At 41.9% G+C, this 19,362-nt stretch overlaps 1 protein-coding gene across 5 annotated transcripts in view; it reads right to left on the reverse strand.

Moving 5' to 3' along the window:
- Osbpl11 (oxysterol binding protein like 11) overlaps window positions 1-19,362 on the reverse strand; it is a 61,575-nt gene that overhangs the window by 23,420 nt on the left and 18,793 nt on the right. For 4 of the 5 annotated variants that reach the window (XR_007973484.1, XR_007973483.1, XR_007973482.1 and 1 more), the window contains 4 exons: window positions 18,358-18,437; window positions 14,144-14,320; window positions 7,584-7,785; window positions 5,318-5,460 (listed from right to left, as the gene is read on the reverse strand). Coding sequence is in view for 2 of the 5 variants with exons in the window: in XM_052158230.1 (XP_052014190.1) it covers window positions 5,318-5,460; window positions 7,584-7,785; window positions 14,144-14,320; window positions 18,358-18,437 (602 nt within the window). In the remaining 3 variants the exon portion in view is untranslated. The remainder of the gene's footprint in view (window positions 1-5,317; window positions 5,461-7,583; window positions 7,786-14,143; window positions 14,321-18,357; window positions 18,438-19,362) is intronic. The other variant, XM_052158231.1, reaches the window with a different exon arrangement.

A 19,362-nucleotide genomic window follows, 5' to 3' on the forward strand; every position in this document is an offset into this window, starting at 1 on the left:
GCCCAGGCTAGTCTCAAACCCAGAGCAATACTTCCTCTATCTCAACCCCATGGAGATGGGGATATAGATGTAAGCCATCGTGTTTGAATAGCTATGAGGATTTTTTAAAAAAAGATTTTATGAGTTTATTTTATGTATATGAATACACTGTTGTCTTCAGATACCCCAGGAGAGGGCATCTGATCCCATTACAGATGGTTGTAAACCACCATGTGGTTGCTGGGAATTGAACTCAGGACCTCTGGAAGAGCAGCCCGTGCTCTTAACCAATTGAGCCATCTCTCCAGTCCCTATTTTCTTCTTTTAAGGAATTCTGTAAACTCATTATGACAAATCATTTATGGTCTAGTTTACTTCCTACATTAGGACTGCACTGACACATTTTGTATGTGTACACCAGAGAGACTTTGTTTTTATGACCTTGAAGAGAGATGTCAAAATCTCTTTCTGTCTCTCTTTCAGTGAAGAATCTACCTGTCAGGAAGCTGCTCCTGCTCTGGAGCCTAGAACAGCTGCTTATAAAAGTCTGCTTGAGGGGGCTGGAGAGATGGCTCAGCGGTTAAGAGCACTGACTGTTCTTCAGAAGGTCTAGAGTTCAAATCCCAGCAACCACATGGTGGCTTACAACCATCCATAGTGAGATCTGATGTCCCCTTCTGGGGTGTCTGAAGACAGCTACAGTGTACTTAGATATAATAAATAAATAAATTTGGGCTGGAGCAAGCAGGGCCGGACAGAGAAAAAAAAGTGTCTGAAGACAGCTACAGTGTACTTACATATAAACAAATACATCTTTGAAAAAAAATAAGTCTGCTTGAACATTCCCTCTTAAAGCAAGGGGGTAGAGATAGCCTTCTCTGCACACAAACACCAAATAAAACCATTGTATGAGATGATTAATCACATGAAACCCCAGAGAAAGTCCTTCAGGGTTAGATAATGAAGGATTAAATAATATCCTCCAGCACTGTGAAAGGTACCGTGACATCTGGGGTTGGAACTTACAGACTACAGATTAACAATGCAAACACAGCTTTAGCTGGGGTAGTCCTAGAGGGGGCACACGCTCAGCTATCTGAGACCTTGGTACCTCAATCTCAGCACCAAACATCAAGCAGTGATGATACCAACAAAACCTAGTTACTCCTGACTTAAATTTCCTCTATTGGAGGTCATATTAAAGAAAAACACCATGAAGAACAACTCTAGAATAACAGTTCAGTATGAAAAGATTATTTCCCATTTACTTACTTTGTATGTATGTATAGGTTGTACATGTGCACATGTGTATGTGTGTGGGCACATGGTATATATACATATGGAAGTGGGAAGACAACATTAGGGTATCAGTTCTCTCCCTCTGTGTGTCTCCTGGACTGAACTCAAGTTGTCAAGCTTGGTGGCAAGTGCCTTAACCACTGAGCTATCTTGCTGGCCCAGTTTTCACTGCTTTAAAACAACAAACAAACAAACAAACAAACAAAATCAAATAATTTATTGGAATAGGAAATGAAAAAAATTTATTTAATTTTTTTTTTTTTTTGAGATAGGAACTTGTAATGTAGACCAGGCTGGCATGGAACTCAGAGATCTGCCTGCCTCTGTCTCTGCCTCTGCCTCTGTCTCTGCCTCTGCCTCTGCCTCTGTCTCTGCCTCTGCCTCCCAAGTGCTGGGACCAAAGGCATGCACCACCACACCTGGGAAGAGAAATTTTAACAGCTAAAAGCTAACTCTAAACCTCGGGGTAAAGAAAAGAATTCAGAAAGTTCCCCTTTTCTCTGGCCTGTCAGAGGTAGCACAGGACAGCCCCGAGGTTTGTGTGCTGAGACTAACAGTGTGTGCTGCCACACCTAGCTGGATGCCCTTCTTATTTTTTAAACAAATACTAATCATTACGATTTTTTAAAAGCTTAAACTAAAAATGCACTACCAAATTTCAAAACCCATGTTCAAATATGTGAAATCCCTACAAACACAGATGGCTAACAGTGACGACGGCCAAGAGTGAGTGCCTAGGAGCACGTGCCATGTGAAGATGGCACAGGAAAAAAATCACCATTCTATCAGTGTGTGTGTGTGTGTGTGTAAATGTATGTGCTTGTGCATGGCCGATGTGGAGGTAAGAGGACAGCTGGCTCTCTACTTTTAACATTCTGTGGGAAGGATTTGGGCCAGGAGACTCTGCAGCCCATAACCACTAAGCCATCCTGCCAACCCAGGATCTATGGCTTTCTTTACTCTAGTCTGATGGAAGTGCACTTTCTCCCTTAGTTGTCAGCAAACTATTTACTACTATACTACAGTGAACAGAATGCATAAAGGTCTATTCTGGGATGCTTGAGCAGAGTCTAACAGCCTTTATAGCAACAACTGTCTCTGCATATTTTCTGTCTGCTCTAGATCACATTAGAAGGATTTGGAAATACAGCAGGCTCCTCCTCCCAGATCCTGTGTCCCATCCCTTACAAAAGTCTTTTTTTTTTTAAAAAAAAAAGATTTACTTATTTATTATATCTAAGTACACTGTAGCTGTCTTCAAACACTTTTTCTTCTCTCTCTGGCCCTGCTTGCTCCATCCCAAAGATTTAAAAGATATATTTATTTATTACATGTAAGTACACTGTAGCTGTCTTCAGACACACAAGAAGAAGGCATGAGATCTCATTATGGATGGTTGTGAGCCACTGTGTGATTGCTGGGATTTGAACTCAGGACCTTCAGAAGAGCAGTCAGTGCTCTTAACTGTTGAGCCATCTCACCAGCATCCCTTACAAAAATCTTATTTTACTTCCAACATGCTCTGCTTTCTCATCTGGAATAGCATGCTGGACTATGTCACCCACAGTTTATGGTCTTTCACTAGTGAATCTCATCTCTAGTCTGGCCCTCTCTCCAGAGCTCTGCTTCCGTCATTCAGAAGCATTTGTCATCCGACGTCTCTTCAGAAGCATTATTACATATCCCTTTCCTTTAAGGTTCAATGTGCTCAGAACCACCTAAACCGTCTCAGAAGGCACTTTCTGATTTTCCTTGCTTTGTGACTAGCAACACAATTTTGTTATTTTGGCTCAAAAGCTTCCAATCTGTGATAGTCTGACTGACTTTGTCATTTGAAATGCACACTGCTGATTCATTTGCCTATATTTCTACTTCCACCATCTCCTACAACATTTTAATTCCAAGCCCTAACATGTACCAATTTTCCATACATCCCTTGCCCAAGGCACACAGCCCTACTATCTCCCATATGAAGACTATGGACTGCCTGAGTTCTTTGGGAGCATGGATCACACTATATGCTATGAAGCAATGTTTCAGAAAGTACCACGGCATCCTGAGGACATGACTGTAGCACCTAACAATCCTGTGATTGGTTCCTTAAGCTAGACACTCTGCTAAGTGAGCTTTATCCTTCACGGGTTCACAGGCATCAGCGCCGCTACTTTACCAGTGAGAAGGCTGAAGCTCAAAGTGGCTAACTGGGTTGCATCATTATTATCATTATTAGGTTTTGTTTTGTTTTGTTTTTTTGAGACAGGGTCTCATAATATAGCCATGGCTAACCCAGACCTCAGTTTGTAAACCAGGCTGGCCTTGAACTCACAGAGACCCACATGCCTCTACCTACCAAGTGCTGGGGTCAAAGGTACACATCACTATGCCAACCTTTGGCATAATGATGCCAAACATTATTAAACTTCTGAGTTCAAAATCATCAGGCAGTAATCACACACTACTTACTATATAGACCCACCTAGGTTACTTTGTCATTTTGAATCCACTTACACCATTTACATCTCAAACCCTGCCTCTGTTCAGAGCCACTGAAAAGCTTGTCTCCAAAGCATTCCTCTTCGATATCACTCCATATTCCTTGTCTGTCTCTGAAGGGCCAGGTCACAGGAGTGTAAGTCCTATCGATTAAGGAAAGATGGTTCACACCACTACCTGCTGCACTAGTGTACAGAAGCTGTGGCTACAAGCAGAGTCCACGCTCTTCAGTGAAAGCACTAACTTCTCATTCATGCCTCTCCTCTAATTCCAGACAGCCTGGTAACTACGTGTGTGTGTGTGTGTGTGTGTGTGTGTGTGTGTGTGTGTGTGTGTGTGTGAAGGACACACATGTGCATGTATCAATGTGTGTTATTTTCTTATTTAGCCTGCTTCCCTGAACTTTTCATGTTCCTGGCTCCAGGGCTCTTTCATAAATTCAAAGATTTTGCCAGGTTTGGAAGTCCTAGTGTCTTATCTTTAAAGAAAGAACTTACTAGTATATAAATAACTATAAAGCCTTCATTATTCCTGACTAAGTAATTATATTGGGGATATAATGTAAAAAATAATTTTAAAAAATCACAGGAGGGAAATAATAGTTAACAATAGTATTTTTATAATAATAAGATAAACAAGATATTTAACAATAGAGACATTAACTCAGTATCTTCTTTTGACCTTCAAATATTAATTATATAGTCCAAAACACGAGAGAGAAAATAGCTTAACTACCTATGTAACTATGGTAGCCATAAAAATAGCAGACATGAACACAAAAGGCAAAACAAAATGAAAAATAATGCAATTTGTAACAATAGTACATCTACAGCAGAATACAACACTGTAGTTCCTAGAAACAGAATGAGCACTACTTTCTATGACTATTGAAGCTGAGGTCACACAGTGCTACTGAGTAACATCTGTAACCCGTACTTTAGTGAGCAAAGCTTACGGTCTCCATACAACCTTAAGCTTATAAATGTAATAGTAATGACTAATAAACAAAATTAATTTAACACTGGGTGGTGGTGACACACTATTTTAATTCCAGAAGCAATTAAAAGGCAGAGGTAGGCAATTCTCCGAGTTAGAGACCAGTCTGATCTATTCTGGGACAGCCAGGGCTACACAGAGAAACCCTGTCTTGGAAAAACCAAACAACAACAAACTCCAGAGGAGTGGGCAGCTGGGTGTGGTGGCAGTGAGGATTATAGATAGCTCAAGGACAAGTAGGCTAGCACACATTAAGTTCTAGGCTAGCCGGGGGACACAAAACAAACAAATCATAAAACAAACCAAATATCTGTATCAGGCAAAAGTAAACCCAAAGTAAAAGGGGGATGTTACTCTTCCTAGAAAATCTATGTTCAAGTTCACCTAAGCAGGACAACATTTAGAAGCCACAAGCCTGTTAATTACTCTCACAAGAGTGAGAACTAAACACCTCTGTTGATACAACTGCCTTAACAACAAAAACAACACTGTTCCCTTTCTAAGGAGTCCTCATTTCTCCCATCAAAATCAAGTTTTCATATTACCTTACCCTTGCTAATACTCCAGATTCTGCAGCACACTGCGCTTCCGGGGCTGCCATGGGCTTGCTCTGCTCCGCTGCAAACTGCTCAGCTCCATTTCTATAGTGGTTTGATAAAGGTATCTTTGGTTCCAACCACTCAATTGTCGCCCCTGATGAAGTAAGAGAAATATTTTGCGAAGGCTTGCTCATAATCTGGGTAGGTGAGCAGATCTGGATTTTATTAAACAATTTTCTTTGACTCTACAAGACTAAGACAGTTCAAGCTGCACTGAAAGGAGACAGCTGCTCAACCTCATTAGCATGTGCACCAGGATTGGGTATTTCACAACAGGCAACTTGCAACTTGAAATGAGACACTACGAAAAGAAATCAACCCTGAATAGGGCTGATCTTGCTTCTTAGACAAGTCTGAATCATGAAGGGAGCTCCCAAACAATCAATTATCCATTGGTATTAATTATGTCCTTCTAATAATCAAAATGTATATAATTAGACTTCAGTGGGGAGCCACTCCAGGCACCTGAGATGGTAAAACAGCATAATTTGTTTAAATTAGGAATTATAATTTTCCTAACCAATCAAAATAACTCACTAGCTCTAATTTAAATACCGCAATATATATCCTTTATTTAAATCATAAACAGCCTAACATAACTTTTAAACTGAAATTCTTTTCTACTGAATAAATAGAGCTGACCTACCGAAAGTCGGTAGTCACATTTAGAGACCTGTCATCTTCTCAGTTAATGAGTCAATGGTCTCTTGTTACCCTCAACTAGTCTAACAAAGTAGATTCTATGCCTAATCAATAATGGAAATGTTCCATTTGATTTCAGGGGCTGATCTGGGTTTCACAGAAGCTAGGTTCTGGAGTGCAAGAATAAGGAATACTCAGACTACTAACAGAAAGAGAACAGGAAGACATTCACTAAGTCAAAAGTCAGATTTCAGAAGAGAAATAAACACCAAGTTACCCACCAGACTAGTATGTCTTGCCTTCTTCAATGGAAGTTGGCATTAAGGGGACATTAAGACTGAAGGAATGTCCTGGTTAAGGTCATGGGGCCTATTATAAAGTTGTACAGAAATGAAAACCTTCTCCCTCTAAATAACTATTTTTGCTATCACTATCCAGAGTTTTTCTAAAAATAAAATATACATGACCATTAATTAAAAGACCGATTTTAGGAGGCTACTGAGCTAACTAGAAACTAAAATAAGACTTTATCAAACCAACGATCTGACATCAAGCCCCTCCAAATCAACACACACACATACAACCGAGTCCTTAGATAACATATATTCAGACCCTATGGTCCAGGCACAGTAATACACACTTGTCATCCTAGAACTCAGGAAACTGGGGCAGGAGTAGCTGAGGCTAGCCAGGATACACAGTGAGTACAATCAGCCCTAGCTAATTAGTGACACCTTATATATGAACTAATGAGGTGAAAATATGACTTCATGGAGTTGACATTCTTCCGAAGAGAGATTTCATTTTTCATGTCATGGAAGAATTTAATTTACTCATACATCTTTTCTTAGTCATGAAGAACCATCAAAAAATAAGACTGTATTAGTTTAAGCCTCACTAAAGTTTCACAATGTTTTACATTATAAATACCATTTAATCTAGTGCCCAGTACCAGTGCTGCCTGATAGACTTTTAAAGATTAAATGGTATAGACCAGACAGAAGCTGTTTCATTTTCCTAACAAGCTCATTAACTAAAATTAGCCCACATTTCTTATATCAGGGTAACTCATCTTATGTTCAAATTAGGAGAGTAAACTAAAGTACTCACTTAAGGATGTATATAAGCAGTAAAATGCTACTTAGCATAAGAATGTACCCTGAAAAATATTCCTGATATTTAGTAAAAACACATAATAGGATATAATACAATGTAGTAGTACTAGGGAGTATATGAGCAGTGGACAGAGCTGAAGGCCAGGACACGCTTGCAATGACTCTGCCCTCAGCACCAGAAAATGAGAATGGAGAGGGATGCCACTCATTTATCTTCTGACATGATGAATTTGAGGTCTCTAAAGGTATAATATTAAATATTAGAACTAAAATTATTCTGAATTCCAGAAAAGGACACAATCAGGAAGTGTGAATCACACTAGTGTGCCAACTAAAAACCAAGAGACTCAATTGATTTTTTTTCTTCCCTCCCTTCTTTTCAACCCCCCCTCCCCATTAGAGCGACCCAAGTACAGCCCCTTCCAGGTCAGTGTTAAACCCTCCCTGACCTCTGACTCACCTGGCGGAAGGGCACCCTTCTGGTGTGAGGCATGCTGCAGCTGCAAAATGTGGAAGCAGTCGTTTAAGCAGTTCATTGTTGCCATGGAAGTAGCTTTGAGCATCAAGAGGTCCTGGTCCAAGGAACTGAGAAGGCCAGAAGCAGGAAGGCATTCAATCCGTCTCATTAAGTCTCGTTGTTGTCCTTCCGCATGAGACATCATCTGAGGAAAAGAGCAGTCCTGTGGGTCTCACTCACAGCATGACCTATTTAATGCTTGCAGGCCATTTAAATAATAGTATGCATTCTCTGAAGCACTTTCAGGGTCTATTGGGCTTGGAAATTTATCTCAAGTTTGCCAGGCTATTTTCTTGCTTTAAAAAATTATTTTATTATTTTATATGTTTGGGTCTTTTTCTCTGCATATATACTGAAAGGGTTAACTCAGAAACTTTGAAAAGGTCATAGAACACTGGCCCCTCCCAGAAGGGAGAGGCTAAACTACACTCCTCAGACCACAGGGTGGTCAGTCCCTGCAGCAAGGAAAGGCCCAGAGTCCATTGGCCACCTACCTCATCCCCTATCAAGCAATTAGTTTAAAGGTAACACTGTTCTGCCAATCACATTGTGCCTAATGGCGGCTGCCCAAGAACTGTATAAAAGGCCCGCCCAGCCTGGAGTGCATGTCATTCTGTCTCCATGTGCAGGGTGACCCCAGCATGCTGGATAATAATAAAAATCCTCTTGCTTTTTGCATTGATTCCTGTCTCCGAGTGGTCCACTCAGGGGTCTCTGTGGTAAGTTGAGACTCCTTGAGTCTTACAATAAGCGTACCACATGCATATAGTGCCCCCACAGGCCAGAGAGTGCATCAAATCCTTTGGACTGGAGCTACAAACAGTAGTGTGGGACCACATGGGAGCTGGAGATTGAATCCAGGTCCTCTGTAAGATCAGCCAGTGGTCATAACCACTCCAGCCCTGATTAGGCTTTTTTCAATTAAAGGGTATTAATGGTGCTTATCAACTGAGGATCATGACCTTTGACAGCTGTACTTTTTCTCTGGAAGCAATAAAGCTTACAATACTTGCCACTTTCTAACAGTATTGCTTTATCCAAGTCACAGAAAGACTATTCAGAACAGTCAACAGCAGTGCTGAGGCTTTAGTTCCACAGTCTGGGCCTCCCTACATCACCTTCCTCTGACACTTAGCTTGCTGTGAGCTTGCTGAAAGCACTGTAGCCCCTGCCTCACCCCTCACCTAACTTCCTAGACAGGAGACTTCTTGTTCTGGTTATTGTTAGGCTGGTTTTAGAGCAAGCACTACAATAAAAACTTTTCAGAAAAAAAATATTTGAACTAAGATCTTCTTTGATTAGGAGCCTTATCTACCACCCCAGGTCTCTCTCTGTAACTCAGACTGTCCTGGAACACACTATGTAGACCAGGCTGGCCTTGAACTCACAGAGATACCTGCCTCTGCCTCCCAAGTGCTGGGATTAAAGGTATGCACTTCCATGCCCAGTGCTTAGCCAGATGTTTAAGAAAGAATTAAGAGCAATGGTCCTAAAAGGGTTCCATCAAAAAGATAGGGCAGGGACATCCCCACCCTGGGAAGCCTGTTACCCCATGTGGTGAGACCATACCACAAAAGGAGAAGACAGAGCCGGGACACAGGAGCTCCGGGGTAGAGCTCTGGTTTAGCGTAAGTCCTGTGATCACCTAAGGACTGGGGGATGGGGGATGGTGACTATAGGCTCTGAGCAACACAGATGCAAAAAGAAAACCTAAAAAATTCAATCCTTTATGATAAAGTACCCTGCTAAGTTAGGATCAGATCTCAACATGATAAAGACTACATACAACAAAGCCATTCCTATAAAAGAGGAAAAATGTGAAGTATTTCTGCTGACATCTGAAACAAGGTAAGTGTCCACTCTCACTGCTACTCTTATTTAATGTAATTGTTGAAATTAGGGCCAAAACAATAAGGCACAGAAAATCAAATTGTTCCTTTTGCTCATGATATGATTCTATACTTAGAAAGTCCTAACAATCCTACCAAAAGATTTTTAGAACTAGAAAAGGGCTGGAGATGTAGCTCAATGGTAGGGTGCTTGTCAGCCACACAAGGGATTCTAGGTTCATTCTCTAGCAGCGCAAAACAAGACAAAAGTGCAGGTATGGTACAACATCAGCACTTGGGAGGACAGGGCAAGAAGACTGAAGTTTAGAAACCAGCCTGGTAGATACTGCAAGACTCTATCTCAAAGTAACGCTGATGATGACGATAATGATGATAGTAATAGTAATGGCGAGGACGGCGAGGACAAAGGCGGGTGGAGAGATGGCTCAATGGTTAAGAGCACTTGCTAATCTTCCAAAGTTCCCAAGTTTGGTTCCCAGAACCCATAACAGGAAACTCCTAACTACCTACAGGTGAAAGAGAATAAACCTTAAAAATTAAAAAGGGGGCTAGAGCAATGGCTTGATGGCTTGGCAGTTAAGGGCACTTTTTGCCCTGGCAGAGGACATGCATTTGGTTCCCAGCATTCTCGTGGTGGCTCAGAACATACACAACTCCAGTTCCAGAAGATTCAATCCCCTCTTCTGCCCTCTGTAGCACCAGGCATGCATGTGGTATACTTACATACATGCAGGCAAACCATTTATACACATACATTAAAAAAACAATCTTATAAAAACATGGAGATGGATTAGCAGTTACGATCACACACTAGTTTTCTAGAGGATATGAGTTCAATACCCAGCATCAAGTCAAGTGGCTCACAGTCACCTCTAGGTCCAGTTCCAGGGACTCTGATAGCTCTGGCCTCCAAAGGTACCCACAAATATGTGACACACATTTCTACAGATGCATACACTCACAAACTTAAAAAGAAAGAAAGGGGAACTGATGGATTAACCAGAGTAGGTAGGTCTGGCAGCACATGCCTATGATCACAGCACTTGGGACGTTTGGGCAGGAGGATTGCCTCAAATTCAAGGTCAACAAGGCTACTGAATGACTGACTTAAGGCCAACCTAGGCCTGTACCAAAGAACTGTCACCTATGACAGACACTAGCTCACTTGACCATGTGGCTCTAGCAGGCCTTTTCCTTCTCCCCCATTCCCTCTGGCTTGCTAAAAACCATTAGATTACATTCCTAAAGCTGGCTACCAAGGTCTGTTTCTTTATTTGGCTTCCTCCTGCTGAGGCTGACTCCCAAGGTCCAGTTATCAAAGTACTGAAGCCCAACAATCAAATATCCCCTTTGGAGTACCTAATTAACCAATTAAAACTGAACACCTTTAGCCATGCAGTGGTGGTACACGCCTTTAATCCCAGCACTTGAGAGGCAGAGGCAGGTGGATTTCTGAGTTCAAGGCCAGCTTGGTCTATAGAGTGAGTTCCAGGACAGCCAGGGCTACACAGAGAAACCCTGTCTCGAAAAACCAAAAATAAAATAAAATAAAACTGAACACATCATTTTAACACAGAGTTTCTGTATTAGATAACTGTGATAAAAAAAAAAAAATGCCATTTTCCTAAGGGCCACGTCTGTCTCCTCTTTATCCAGGGGCAGCCCTTGGTCCCATTCTAGAACAAGCATCCCCACCCACTCTCCTTCGTCCTCTTCCCCTCCCTCCCTCCACCGTCTTTGTCCCTTATTCCCATCCTCTGGGACAAATCTCCTTAGTGCAAAGAACTTTATCTTGGGGTATTCTGAGACCAATTCTTTTAATCTGTCACCCTCCTGCCCTGTCAAACATCACAAAAACTAGAATATAAAATGAGCATAAAATTCAGTAGTTTTATATACAAATCATAAGCTCACTAACAAATTACAAAAACAATCATGTTCATAATACCAATGACAGGGACAGGGTTAAACCGGGTGGTTGAACCGCCAATGCAAGACAATGGCCTCAGATCTCCCATTTCGTGGGGGAAAAAAATCGAATTGTCATTTTTCATTGAGGTACAAAAGGTAGTGATGCTTGCTCAGTGCCAGGAGTGGGCTGCTGGGCCTGTCAGTGTGGGGTGGCTGTCCTGCCAGCAACACCGCATCTGAGGTTTCCTTTACCACAAACACAGAGCTCCCCAAGTATGGCTAGGACAGTGAGTCATTCTGAGAGGCCATGTCATAATCTGTTACATCACAATCTGTTAATGTCTACTGCGTGCAGCATGCTTCTCAAAACACACCTTGGTATTGGCTATTGTAAGACTGAAATCAGGCGCTTGAGAAACTTAAATGCTAACAATGAAAAGTGTTTTTTTGTTGTTGTTGTTGTTTTTACAATAGGTCTATGTAGCAGGGCCTGCCTTTGCCTCTTGGGTGCTGGGATTACATGTATGTGCCACCACATGCAGCTCTCGGTAGCTGGCTTGAGAGGGTCTGACTTGCAGGTTCATACACTGTTAGTTTATGATTAAGGTAATGAGCATCACAACAGTTAGCAGCTGTCTTAGCTTTAAGATTTTTACAACTTTTGTCATATAAATTTTAATATCCAAGAACTAAAAGTTAAATTTTTGGATTATATGTGTGTGAATTTTGGTTATTTGTATAAGCTGATGCCTTTAACAAGGGGTTTAAAAAATACTTTTAACACTATTTCTCTGTGTGTGAGCATATATGTAATCAAAAGTGTGTGACAATGATATGCATGGTACATGTGGGTCGTTACGTGGTAGGAGTCAGTCTCTTCTCCCACCACATACGCTCTGGGGGTCAAGTGCTGGTCATTAGGCTTGGTGGTCAAGCACCTCTATATTCTGAGCCATCTCTCAGACTTTCAAATAAACTTGGGGGTTATATATTTATTTGGGGAGGTAAAGTCTTACTATATAGCTCTGGCTCACCTGGGACTCACTCTGTAGACCAGGCTGACTTAAACTCACAGAAATCTGCCTGACTCTGTCTCTCAATGTTCCAACTAAAGACCACCACACCTGGCCTAAATTTTAATTTTAAAGACTTAGCGACACAAAATATCAGGAAAAATGGTTTTAAAAAAAGAAAAGAATTTACATACTGCTTTTAATGAAAAGGATGCTTTATAACTTGTTTATGTAACTGGAGTAGAATCCAAAGCAGTTGTCGTGTGTGTCTCAAAGCATATCACTTCATCTCTCTAAACGTCAAGTTCTTCATCTACAGTCCACAGTACAACACATCTTGACAGACGGCACACTCCCCCCAGCCTTCAGTTTTGAAACACTTGAGGCATTTACGGACTAGTTCTACAACCTGCTTCTTAGTGACCTAGCTCTACCAAATATAGCTGAGCAAGCAATACTTGAAGTAGTCACAGCGCAACTAACTGCTCCCTTTATTAAGTAGAATTAAAAAGAGAAAAATCATGAGATAAGGCAGCATCAGAATTAACTCTACCTTTACACGTAATAAATGGCTATGTGTCAGTCAGCCTATCTGGTCTCTGCGGCTTGGGCCCAGGGACTAGTGTACACTAGCCTGGCCATGTTCTCTAGCGCTGAGCTCACACCCTCTGCCTATATAGAGCATTTCGTGGTTTTAAAGGAGAGTCTCTAGTTAGGCTGTATGGCTCCTCTGACTGCATTTTGAGACAGGATATTATGCGGTAGCCTACTGTAGAATTATTTTGGGCGTTGTTACACTCCCTTTTGTTCCTCAATATCTTCAGGGGGTTCTGCACCACTGTAACTTGTTTAGTTCCTGAGTAAATGACACAGACACACGAGATTTTATTAACAAGCTGGTAGCACTATGCTGGGCAGATTCTGATCTATTCTAGTCTCACTAGGCTGTTAATACCAAAAAAAAAAAAAAAGTGCCCTGTTACTTGCCAATTTGTACCACCTAGGCTGATTCTCTTGCTGCTCTCCATCTTCAGGGTGAACTTCTCTTGGCCACGTGCTCATGGTCCATCCTGCCCAATGGTGACCTCCTCTTTTTTCCGCTCCTTTCTTCTCCTTCTCTCCACTCACGGTCTCTCTGAGTCCCCTCACTTGATCACTAGTCCCTCTTTCCTATCCTCTCTGCCCAGGCATAGGCTCCAGCCTTTGGGTGACCAATCAGAGATTATTGGGGAGCATTCTTTAGAGCATATTGGTCTATACAACGCCCATGTCCAGACTGTAACCTGAATTCGGGGCACAGAATTTAGCAACTGAATACACAGCACATTAAGACCAACTACAGCAGTAGCTCACACTGGTGAGTCTCCTTCCTTAGCATTCCAAGTGCTATGAGATTACAGGCAAGGCCTACCATGCCCAGACTAATGACTCTGACCATAAATTTTACAATGAAGGAACCCTTAGTTTTATTTGAGAATGAAAAAGAATGGATTTTTGAAAAGAAAAGTAAGGAATATATAGATTCTGGAAAAAATCACAGTATCCCCACAAATAGATGTAAGACAGGAAGAATGTAGAGGATCTATAAATCTTACTGTCTTTATCACTTATCCTAGTAGAATGGATGAGAAGCCCTGAAGGCCCTCAAGACACAAACAGAACTTACAAAGAAGGCTGTGAGTACCAGGCACACCGCTGCTCTGAGTACCTGGCCTCCTGTCATACTTACTTCTCTGACCTCCACCAGATGGTCTGGATGCAAGTGAGCTCTTTTGTTGACTGATTGCAGTTTGGAATGTCCAACATTAAAAAAAGAAATGGCATTCTGACTTGGTCTCCTCTGGGATATGGGAGAATTACCACTAGATGCAAGCGAGAAGCTCCGGGACTTCAAGGGAGGATTATTCTGTCAGAAAAAGAAAACAATTTCTCTTGTGCTTTTTACAATGTTGGCTCTCTTGCCATCATATTACCATATACTTCAGCCTTTATACAGGTACAATCTTGAGACTATATAACATCAGATTTGACTTAGGCAAATTTCTGAAGATGAATTTTATGCTACTGAAAAATTAGAAAGTTGAATTTGCAGTTTATCATTCAGAAAGAATTTTTTTTATATATTTTTGAAAGTCTGTTGGAATAGCATTTTTCTGATTTTTTATGTTAATACTAAAACACAAAGACAACACAATAAGGAATATACATGTTATGTATGCAACAATATAGTACATCACCTAAAGAAAACTTCAGGTATCCTTGGAATAATCTAGTACTTTCTGATCACTGTCACTGACTAGCAGTTTGCACCGTGAGTAGAATATTACTTGCAGACTAGGCCTCAGACCTAAACACAATGTTTTGTTTGCAGTATTTTGAGAAAGGGTCTAGCCCAAGCTAGCATCAAACTCACAAATCCTCCAAAATGCTATTATTATAGGTCCACCATTCCCAGACATAATCATAATTAAAAAAAAAATCAGTAGGGGAAATGCTAGGAAGGAAAAAAAATTGAAGACAAAATATGGTGAAAATATTGTTATCCTCAGATATGAAATCCTTTAAATGAGCTACTCATGTACTACTCTTTAGACATGTCCAAATTTCAACAATTTAGTGCCTCCTTCTCATCTTAAACAAAACAAAAAACACTCTAAAGAGCCACACCTGGTAAACAAACAAACAAACAAACACTTCCATAAGAAAGACATAAATTATTGGGCTGGTGAGATGGCCAGGTGGACAGAAGCACCGGCTGCAAAGCCCGAAGCCTGACTCCGATCCCTGAGCCCGTGCTGAAGCAGAGCGCCTGCCTGCCTGTCCCTGAAGATCTCCGGCTCCATGCACAGTGTGGGAGGGATGCACATGCACTCACAGGTGCACACACAGAAGAATAATCAAGAATCTTTTTTAAAAATACTTAAATTAATAACCAACAAGCACATGAAAAGGTATTCAACATGATCAATCATTTGAGAAATAAGATGAAAATCATGAGACCACTGGAGAATACAGAAAAACTAGGAGCCAGGGAAATGGCTCAGCCCATTAAGTAATTAGAGCTTTAGGATGATAAACCTGAGTTCAGACCGCCAGTGCCCACAGAAGAAGCTGGGCGTGATGGGGAGTGACTAACCCCAGCACTGGGAGACACAGACGGGTGGATCCCAAGAACTCAGTGGCCTACCACATAAGCCAAATTAGTGAGCTTCAGGCTCAATTCAAGAACCTGTCTCAAAAAATAAGGTAGGGAGTGACTGAGGAAGACACTCAGTGTTAACCTATGGCCTCCACATGCATACACACCAATATACAGACACATAAATACGACCTGTCATACGTCCCAGAAATTCTACTCCTACAAACATACATACATTCTTCAAAGAAATGAAAGGAGGGGCTGGCAAGATGGCTCAGCTGGTAAAGTGCTTGCCACAAAACCAGGAGGACCTGAGTCTGATGCCCAGCACCCGTGTTAAATAGGCAGGCAGGGGTGTGAGTCTTTAACCCAGAGCTGGGGAGGTGGGTGCGGCTGGATCCCTGTGGCTCACTGGTCAGTTAGTTTAATCAAAGCAGTGAGCTCCAGGTTCACTGAGAGACCTGTTTCAAAAAAGAAAAGGTGGATTGAAGAGGACCCCTGGCTTTGAACTCTGGCCTCCACCTGTATGCATACAGGCACATACACACAACTCTAAAGTAGTATGTTCACCCAGAAATGTAAACCCATATATTTATAGTTCACCTCACTCAGCATCTATCAAATGAAAACACTAAGCCAAATATGGGGGCCCCCACCTGTAATCCTATGGCTTAGTAGGCAGAGGCAAGAAGGGTAGGAAAGTGATTGTCAGTTAAGCATTTACTGCCTGAGCGTGAGGACTGGAATTCAGATTCCCTGCACCTACGTAAAACAGCTAGGCTTGGTGGAACTCTCTGCAACCTTAATGTTGGGAAAGAAGACAGGCGGATCCCTGGAGCTTACGGCTAGCTCAGCTACTCTAACCACAGAGTAAGACAAAGTAAGAAGAGACTCAGGAGGATAAACATGTAGAGACACCACATAAACACGTGTGCGTGTGTACTCATGTACACACACACACACACACACAAGGTGGAGACAGGAAGTATGCAGGGGATGTGGCAGAATGTTTGTCTAACATGTATGAAAAAGTCCTGGATTTGACTTCATACATGACATGGGTATCATATAAACCCAATGTGGTAGAACATGCTTATAATCCTAGTACTTGGAAGAGAAGCAGGAAAAGCACATGTTCAGGTCAACATGACATACATAAGACCCTATCTCAAAAAAAATGAAATGGAATGGAGTGGAGTGGGAGTGGGAGTGGGAGGGGAGTGGAAAGGAAAGGAAAGGAAAGGAAAGGAAAGGAAAGGAAAGGAAAGGAAAGGAAAGGAAAGAAAAGGAAAAAAGAAAAACAAGGTTGAGGCAGGAAGATTGCCAAGAGGAGAATTGCCAAGAGTTTAAGGTTTCAAGCCATCTTGGGCTATCCAGCAAGTTCTAGGTCAGTCTAAATTAGAGTGAGACCCTGTCTCAAAAAACAAATTGAAAGAAGAGAGAGAACAGCAAGGCTGGCGTGGTAGCTTGTATCTATGACCTCAACACTTGGAGAGATGGGGTAGTTTTCAAGGCCAGCTACCAGCAGTGTAAGAAGAGGGGGCTGGGGGAGAACTGTTCGTTACGGGTAAGTGTACATGAACCCCGAAGGGAAAAAGCCAACGCAATAAGTCACTTTCATAAGTCCTCACAAGCAAGAGCATAGATTAACTGCTCGCCCCCGGGGTTTACAAAGGAGAGAACAGATGTGGCTGTTAATTACGTGGGGTTCTCTATGGGCTGATAGAAATATTCTGTAGTTACATGGCTGCCACAGCCACACAATCTTTTTTTTGTTTTTGTTTTTTGGGTTTCTTCCCCACCCCCCACCCCCGCCCCCCACCGAGACAGGGTTTCTCTGTATAGCCCTGGCTGTCCTGGAACTCACTCTGTAGACCAGGCTGGTCTCTAACTCAGAAATCCGCCTGCCTCTGCCTCCCAAGTGCTGGGATTAAAGGCGTGCGCCACCACTGCCCCACAATCTTTTTTTTTTTTTTTAAGATTTATTTATTTGGGCTGGAGAGATGGCTTAAGAGAGTGGTTAAGAGCACTGACTGCCCTTCCAAAGGTCCTGAGTTCAAATCCCAGCAACCACATGGTGGCTCACAACCATCCATAAAAAAGATCTGATGCCCGCTTCTGGGGTGTCTGAAGACAGCTACAGTGTACTTAGATATAATAATAAATAAATCTTTGGGCAGGAGCAAGCAGGCTCCTCCTGCCTTTAATTCAGAGGTCCTGAATTAAAATTCCCAGCAACCACATGATGGCTCACAACCATCAGTACAGCTACAGCATACTCATATACATAAAATAAATAAATAAATCTTCAAAAAAAGAGATTTAGTCATTTTTTTTAATGTATATGAGTACACTGTTGCTGTCTTCAGACACACCACAAGAGGGCATCAGACCCCATTACAGATGGTTGTGAGTCACCATGTGTTTGCTGAGATTTGAACTCAGGACCTCTGGAAGAGTGGTCAGTGCTCTTAACTGCTGAGCCATCTCTCCAGCCCAAGGTTGCATAATCTTATAACTACACTAACACCACAGGATTATACTTTATAGTGTATCAATTTTATGTGAATGGTGTCTCCATGTATTTTTAAACAATCATGTATTTTGTATGTATATGCATGTATGACTATCACCGGCACACATGGGAAGACAAGGATGGTTCTCTTTCACCCCGTGAGTCAGAGGGATCAAACTGAGGTTGTCAAGCTTGGTGGCAACACTCTACCTCACTGGCTCTATTATCTACAGTTAGATGCATAAAGCCCATATTTCCTGTTCTGTGTATAGTGTACAAACCCACGTACCTTTCCAATAGCTTCTGTGTGGTGCTGTGTACATATCTGAAGTCTGCTCACCCAATGCTGCCGTTCTTTAGCATCTGTGGCTGATGAGAAGAATACAGACATCACATACTTTTATATTTATTTGGGGAACACAATTGTCCACAGCACAGGGGATAGATGAGTAAAAGGCAAAAGCTAGAGCTGCATTCCTTACAGAACATGTCACTGACCAGGAAGACTAAAGGGTCACCCTTGCTAGGAGTGCACAAATCCCCTGTAACCAGGTGAGGACATGAGGTAATAGATCTTAAGTTCCTACTGGTGGTATGTCCATATTTGTTTCTGTTTATTTACGTCTTTTTGTTTTTCAAGACAGGGTTTCTCTGTGTAGCCCTGGCTGTCCTACAACTCAGTCTGTAGACCAAGCTGGTCTCAAATGCTAAGATTTACCTGCCTCTGTCTCCCAAGTGCTGAGATTGAAGTTGGTGGTGTGACACCACTGCTAGCTGATATGTCCTTATTTAAATAAACTACCTTGATTAAGAATCTGAAATATCAGCTAGGCGGTAGTGGCGCACGCCTGTAATCCCAGCACTCTGGGAGGCAGAGGTAGGTGGATTTCTGAGTTCGAGGCCAGCCTGGTCTACAGAGTGAGTTCCAGGACAGCCAGGGCTATACAGAGAAACCCCGTCTCCAAAAAACCAAAAAAAAAAAAAAAAAAAAAAAAAAAGAATCTGAAATATCGGGCTGGAGAGATGGCTCAGTGGTTAAGAGAACCAACTGCTCTTCTGGAGATCATGAGTTCAAATCCCAGCAACCACATGGTGGCTCCCATCCATCCATCCGTAATGAGAAAGAAATAAAAAACCTATGGGCTGGAGCGAGTGGGGCTGAAGCAAGAGGGAGAGGGAAGGGGGAGGAAAAAAAAGAATCTGAAATATCAGCAGTCCTTTCAGACCTTAGCAGAATAGTCAAGTAGGATAGCCACTATATGTATATTTATTCAGTAAAAACCCCACATATTTC

The sequence above is a fragment of the Apodemus sylvaticus genome, chromosome 15, assembly GCF_947179515.1.
Source record: "Apodemus sylvaticus chromosome 15, mApoSyl1.1, whole genome shotgun sequence".
NCBI classification, from domain to species: Eukaryota; Metazoa; Chordata; class Mammalia; order Rodentia; family Muridae; genus Apodemus; species Apodemus sylvaticus.